The 7,383-nt window shown below is 49.4% G+C and overlaps 1 protein-coding gene across 2 annotated transcripts in view; it reads right to left on the bottom strand.

Annotated features, from left to right (window-relative positions):
• Positions 1-3,840: 3,840 nt before the first annotated feature.
• GPAT4 (glycerol-3-phosphate acyltransferase 4) overlaps positions 3,841-7,383 on the bottom strand; it is a 41,392-nt gene continuing 37,849 nt past the window's right edge. For both annotated transcript variants that reach the window (XM_029065808.2, XM_029065809.2), the window contains 3 exons: positions 6,865-6,993; positions 5,299-5,378; positions 3,841-4,276 (listed from right to left, as the gene is read on the bottom strand). In XM_029065808.2, coding sequence (XP_028921641.1) covers positions 4,168-4,276; positions 5,299-5,378; positions 6,865-6,993 — 318 coding nt within the window. In that variant the 3' untranslated portion in view covers positions 3,841-4,167. The remainder of the gene's footprint in view (positions 4,277-5,298; positions 5,379-6,864; positions 6,994-7,383) is intronic.

Raw genomic sequence — 7,383 nt, 5'->3', positions numbered from 1 at the left:
GGGTCCAAATCCCAGCTCTGCCACCTGTTTGCTGGGTGACCTTGGGCAAGTTACTTCATTTCTCTGGGCCTCAGTTACCTCACCTGTAAAATGGGGATTAAGAATGTGAGCCCAAAGTGGGACAGGGAATGTGTCCAACCTGATGAACTTGTATCTACCCCAGTGCTTGGCACATAGTAAACTATTATTATTGTTTTGTTGTCTGTCTCTCCCTTCTAACAATAATAATAATAATGTTGGTATTTGTTAAGTGCTTACTCTGTGCAGAGAGCTGTTCTAAGCTCTGGGGTAGATACAGGGTAATCAGGTTGGCCCATGTGAGGCTCACAGTCTTAACCCCCATTTTACAGATGAGGTGACTGAGGCACAGGGAAGTTAAGTGACTTGCCCAGTCACACAGCTGATAAATGGCAGAGTGTCATTCGAACCCATGACCTCCGACTCTCAAGCCCGGGCTCTTTCCACTGAGCCACGCTGCTTCTCTGCTTCTAGACTGAGAGCCCATTGTTGATTAGGGATTTTCTCTATCTGTTGCCGAATTGCACTTTCCAAGCACACAGTACAGTGCTGTGCATACAGTAAGCGCTCAATAAACACGATTGAACAAATGAGTTATTATTATTACAAGCCTCTCATTTCCAAGCATTCATCAAGTGAGAGGTGGGGAAACCCAATCTAATGGGGGTCATCTGAAGGATTTTTTAAAACGGTATTTAAGTGCTTACTCGGGAACTGTACTAAGCGCTGGGTCAGATACAAGGTCATCAGGTTGGACACATGGAGCTCACGTCTTAGTCCCCATTTTACAAATGAGGTAACAGGTACAGAGAAGGTCAAGGTCACACAGTAGACAAGTGGTACAAGTGGTGGAATCAAGGCTAGAACCCAGGTCCTTCTGACTCCCAGGCTTGGGATCTCTCTACTAGGTCACACTGTTTCTCATTAAGCATCTCCGAGGAAAGTTGGCAGCAGCCGGGCTTTAACCGAGTCCTCTTGGGAGCCTGGACAGGATCTTGATGGAAAAGCCCAGGGGAGGCTTTTTTCCTTTCTCCTTCCCACTTCTCATGTGGCTGGTTGGCCTCTAGGAAACACAACTCTCAATACCAGCAGATACTCCACCATCCACAGTGGCTAGAGCCATTTCCCAGTATACACTGAAGACTCCCCTCCCCGCCCAACCCTCTAACAGCCATTCCCACCTGGCTGCCCCAGTCTCTGTCCACCCAAAGAAATGGGGGCATGGCCAGCACTAGTAGGACCCACATGACGGCTCTGATCCGGACTTTCACCAATGTAGTCCTGATATTTGGTTAGGTGCAGCACCAAGCACCACCCTAACTCCTCCCCACAATGCTCTCTGGCATCTAAACTTCTCACTGGGCTCAGTAACCAAATCTGGAATGTTCAGGCTAGGTTTAACATCGTCATCCCAGAAGATGATGGCCTTATTAAGGGGTCAGGGGCTACATACAGAGGCATGACATGAGAGTAATTCCTTCTTCCTAAATCCTAAAGAATTTACTTTCAGTTCTCAAGATGGGACCCGTCTCGTCTTCATGCAGGAATTTCCTAACACCCAGAGACGACACCTAAATGAGAAGCAGCATGGCTTAGTGGATAGAACAAGGGCCTAAGAGTCAGTAGGATCTGGGTTCTAATATCAGCTCTACCACTTGCCTGCTGGGTGACCTTAGGCAAGTCCCTTAGCAAGTCTGTAACATGGTGATTAAATCTCTGAGCCCCATGTGGGACTTGAACTGTGTTCTACCTGATTAGCTTGTATCTAGCCCAGGGCTTAGTAAAGTGCCTGGTACACAGTAAGTGCTTAATGAATACCGTAAAAAAATAAGATGAAGAATTGCTACCTCTTTATCTCTGGCAGGATATTCAGCTGTGAGTCCCATCCTTGCTTCCTTCACCTGCAGGCATATTGTAAAACACACACACACATTAAGAAGCATGGCCTAGTCTGTTGTGTGACCTTAGGCAACTCACTTCTCTGTGCCTGTTACCTCATCTTTAAAATGGGGATTAAGACCATGAGTCCCATGTGGGACATGGACTATGTCCAACCTGATTATCCTGTACCTATCCCAGTGCTTAATAAAACACCTGTGCATATTAAGTATTTAAATACTGTTACTAAAAAAAGAGGGGTTGGCCTGGCTTTTACAAAAAACATGGATGTGCCCATCCCATGTAGGCTGAGAAGTAACTTCTTTTCCTAGGAGGGTAAAAGAAGGGAAGATGAAGGAATGGAAAAAGGAAGGAGTGATTGAGAAAAAATGGAGGAAGAGGGCATGAGAAATTGGAGTGCTCTGGAGGAGGAGAGTGGAAGAAAGGGTAAATTCCAGGTTCAGACTATAGATGGGGTTAAGAGGATAAGATGTACAGACTGGAAAGATGGGCCAAGGCACAATCTGGGGTGAAGGTGAAACTTGGGGGCCAGAGAAGGTGGCTTGGACAGCTTCAGTCTTTCTAGTGCTCAAAAGGTCCAGCACTGGAGATGACCCACTTACCACATCTTCTGGCTGATCCCATCCAAGGACTCCCGATGGAACTGCGAGTTAGCTTTGACTCACCATTCCTCGTTATTGGCTTGGGCTTGAAATTTCTGTGGGTCCTAGAAGGGTGGCCCTGAGAGCTGCGGGGTCAATCCAGGATAGCTTGGGACGAGGGCTCTGTCGAGCAAAAGTTGCTGACCCGAAAGGCCCATGCAACCAAGTGACCTCCTCTGGAGAATGACCCTGATAGTGATGTGAAGCTCTGACTCTTGTTGTCCGCCTCCCACTCTTCCTAAGGCTACCCCTCCACATTCCTCACTACCCACCATGCTTCAGCTCCCCCTCCTCCATGCACTTCCCCCAACTAAGCTTCCTCTTAACCCACTTCCCTCTCAGTTCCAAAAGTGCCGTTCCCGTCCATTCTTCCATCACCTTTCTCTCCCCTTCCCAAACCTCCTTATACTACTCTACACTAGGTCACGGCAAGAGATGCTAAAGCGGCTCTCTCCCTCTCAAAAGAGATTCCTAGTACTCCAGAGATTAGGCTCCAGGGTGCATTCCATGCGGCAGTCCTACTACCCAAGTCCTACTCCAGGATCCAAGCAGACTCTCTTTGGTCCCCCAAAAAGGGAAATAAGTTCCAGGGAAGGAAGGACACTATAACCGCACATCCTAGAACCGGCTTTAGAACAGGGAAAACCCACCGACTGATTCACCATCCAAGACAATTTTATTTACTCACAAAATACAAATCCAAAGCCCTGCACATCAGCTTTGAGTGCAGAACTTATCTTGCCTCATTCCAAGCACCTTACTTTGTAACACTGAGCATCTCTCATGCTTCTTTCACATTAGTTTTTTAATCCTCACAACACCCCTGTGAGGTAGGTATCATCGCCCGCCCCCCTCCCGCCCCTCCCCTCCCCTTTCCAGATGGGGAAGCTGAGGTACAGAGTCCCAAACGGCAGTAAGCTGGCCCCAGGTCACGTGGGAGGCTCAGGGTCAGTCCTGGTCTTTGATCTCCGAGCCAACCACTGGTCCACCCCGACTCTCCTGCCCGCTTGGAATTCCCCACAGGAATCAGAGACTTCTTCCTGCCCAACTCCTCCCCGTAGCCTGCAGCACAAGTCTACATTTCAGGTCTTAAGAGATGGATTTTCTGCTGAGGCAAGAGAACCCCTTGCTTCGGTCAGCCTTCCCCTCAGGAGCTGGGCAGAGCCCCCAATGCAACATGGCCATCGGAGATAGACTTCTCCCTAACACGGGTATGTGGCTGACTCCTTCGAAACTCCCGTTCCTCCCCCCGCCCCCTCCCACCCCCCCCCCACACATTGCACAACTGTAGAGTTCTTTTTAATGTCATTCCTTCAGAGGACTTCGTTGTAACAGAAATAAGAAGGCATTTCTTCCTTGGGAGAAAAACCCAGCAGCACTCACTCCAGGCAGCCAGCGATCGACGACGCCACAGTCCCCAGATACCCAGAGGCGGGTTTGGAGATGCTGGAGTCCAAGGACTGGAGAGCGGCTCGGGCTGACTCCAGAGTCTGTGGGGGTGCGGCGGCGGTAGCAGCAGTGGCGGCAGCCATTTTGGCCGGCCCGGGTGGAGGACTTCGGGGCGGCAGCGGCTCCAAGCCAGCTCCAGCTGGCAACCCAAGGCGAGGACTCAGGAACGGCTCCGGTCCTCGTGGTTCCCCACGATCATCTTGCTGTACAGCTTCTGCTGCTCCTCCTTGAACGTGTCCTTCACTTTCTCCCTCTTCAGACCACCATCCCTGCAAAGAGAGCGTTGGGGTTTCGCGGAGTCCGCTATCTCGCCTAGAAGCCAAGGGGCTGCCCCCAATTGTGAAGGATTGGGAGGTGCTGGGCTGTGGCCAAAGATACTACTCCCTCCCTCTTTTCCTCCCTCCACACTTCTGAGTGAGGAACACAGTGAGGAGAGCACGGTGTGACTAATTCAAACCTTTCCCGTGGGTTACCCCGTCCTTTCCCGGGGCTCAAAGAACCATAAGCAGTCACTGCTTTTCCTCGGAGGGCTCTGTAATCCTGTATATGCTCTGAACTTGGACTACCTCCCAAGGATGTCCAAATTTTTTATACCATCAGTAGATTTATCCTCTTTCACAATGTCTTCTGTCAGAGGCCAGAGGCCAGCACCAGCACCCCCCATTTTAGAGATGGAAAATCAGATACTTCTGCTAAAGCTGGACACTGGCCTAAAACACCTGGAACAAATCCAAAGGGCCCAACTTAGAAAGCTCCAGAGAACAGTTTGGGGAACTGCTGCCCAGAAATCCCCCACAGCAGTAGAGAAACAACCAATCCACTTTCCTGTCTTCCTGGGATTCTTTGGCCCCGACTGAGGGTCCCAGCCCGCTCCTTCTTTTCAGCGGCTGGCTAAGGGCTGAGCAGCTGGAGCGAGGGACCCCAGTTCCTTTGGAGATTCAGGGCCTGGATCAGTCAAGTCTTCTCTGCGTCTCTATTCATTGCCCCCCCAGTTCCCTCAGGAGGGCTTCCAACCCGCCACACCTTGAAGCAGGCCACTGTGTCTGGATCGGGTGGCTGGTGTGTTCCTAGAGGACATAAGATCCAACTCTCACCGGCTTTGCCCACATCTTTTTTGCTAACCCAGGGTGGATAAGGGATGGGGGCAGGGGGTGTTGGTGGGAAGGTGCTGCTCTGCTCCTTGGGGAGGTAGCTGCTTGCCTTTATATCCAGCAGCTTCACCTTTAGCCTTGTGGCCCAGTGATTTTGCTTCAGCAGCCCACGTTCCCCCTCAAGTCCAGACAACACTTACCACAGCAGGTCCACAAGTCCTCCCTGCCTCGCAATGGCTGACTTCACCCTGTTGGCAAACTGGACGGCATCTTCATCTGCCTGCGGAGAGACCTGATCAATATCCGGTCCGCAATCCAATCAATCATTTAATCCTATTTATTGAGTGCTTGCTGGATGCAGAGCACTGAACTGAGCGCTTGGGAAAGTATAATAAAGGAGAGTTGATAGAGATGTTCCCTGCCCACAATGAACTAACAGTTTAGGGAATAGACAGGCGTTCATATAAATAAGTTATGGATATGTACCTAAGTACTTTGGGGCTGAGGTGGGGTAAATAAAAGGTAAAAAAAAAAAATTGGTATTTGTTAAGCGCTTACTATGTGCCGAGCACTGTTCTAAGCACTGGGGTAGTCACAGGGCATTCAGGTTGTCCCACGTGGGGCTCACAGTCTTAATCCCCATTTTACAGATGAGGTAACTGAGACACCGAGAAGTTAAGTGACTTGCCCAAAGTCACACAGCTGACAAGTGGCCGAGCCGGGATTCAAACCCATGACCTCTGACTCCAAAGCCCGTGCTCTTTCCACTGAGCCACGCTGGTACAAATCCAAATGCAAGGGTGATGCAGAAGGGAGTGGGAGAAGAGGAAATAAGGGTTTAGAACACAAAAGGACTCTTGCAGGAGACGCACTTATGGCTTTGGAAGTGAGGAGAGTGATCGTCTGTTGGAGACGAAGAGGGAGGGAGTTACAGGCCAGAAGTAGGACACAGGCAAGAGGTCAGCGGTGAGATAGAGGAAACAGAGGTACAGTGAGTAGATTGGCATTAGAGGAGCAAAGTGTGACAGCTGGGTTGTAGTAGGAAATCAGAGAGCTAAGGTAGATGTGGGCAAGGTGACTGAGTGCTTTAATACCCGACAGTAAAGACTTTCTGTTTGACATGGAGGTGGACAGGCAACAACTGGAGATTCTTGAGGAGTTGGAAAACACGGACTGAATGCTTTTGTAGAAAAATGATCTGGGCAGCAGAGTGAAGTATGGAATGAAGTGGGGAGAGACAGGAGGCAGGGAAGTCAGCAAGAAGGCTGATGAAATAATCATGGCAGGATAAGACGGAAAGGAAAAAGGCAGATTTAACGATGCTGGGAAGGTTGAACCAGTGGGATTTGGTGACAGATTGAATATGTGGGTTAAACAAGAGGTGAGTTGAGGACAATATCCAGGTTATGGACTTGTGAGAGAGGATAGTGGTGTTGTCTAAAATGATATGAAAGACAAGGGGAGAACAAGGAGTTCTGTTTTGGATATGCTAAGTTTGAGGTGTCGGTGAGACATCCAAGTAGAGCTATCCTAAAGGCAGAAGGAAATATGAGACTGCAGAGAGGGAGAGAGATCAGGGCTGGAGATGTAGATTTGGGAATCGTCTGCAAAGAGATAACAGTTGAAGTCATGGGAACGAATAAGTTCTCCAAATGAGTGTGTTTAGATGGAGAATAGAAGGGGACCCAGAATTGAGCCCTGAGGGACCCTGACAGGCAGTCCAAGAAAGGCAGTGAAAACCTGGGCGGGATGCAAAGGGGACTCACCTCTCTAGTCATGGGGGGCAGGTACCAGACGCTGCAGACGATGGCCCAGCTGGTCATCATTCTCAAGAGATAGGTCACCATTCCATACTTGCTGCTGTTCCAGAAAGCATCTCCAAACTGAGGGTCGTACTGAAAGGCATATGAGAGGCCAGTGGGAAGAGGTCAACCAACTGATGCAGTGGCTTAGTGGTGAAAGTGGGGGGACTGGAGGATTCCAGTCCCATCTCTTCCACTTGCCTGCTGTGTGACCTTAGATGAGTCATTTAACTTCTCTAGGCCCGTTTTCTCACTGCTTAAGCAATTTAATACTTACCCCAGCCCCAGTGCTTTTAGGTAAATTTCCTTATACTCTACTGTAATTTTCCTTTTCTGTCATTTATTTTAATGTCTGTCTCCTCCTGTAGACTGTAAGCTTGTAACTATTATATTGCATTTTCCCAAGCGCTCAGTGCATAAAGCACTCAATAAATACCACTAATTGACTAAAATGGAGGTAAAATATCTGTCCTCCTTCCTCAG

Source organism: Ornithorhynchus anatinus, chromosome 5, assembly GCF_004115215.2.
Source record: "Ornithorhynchus anatinus isolate Pmale09 chromosome 5, mOrnAna1.pri.v4, whole genome shotgun sequence".
NCBI classification, from domain to species: Eukaryota; Metazoa; Chordata; class Mammalia; order Monotremata; family Ornithorhynchidae; genus Ornithorhynchus; species Ornithorhynchus anatinus.
The sequence above is the reverse complement of the archived record's forward strand: the minus strand, read 5'-3'. Positions and strand labels throughout refer to the sequence as shown.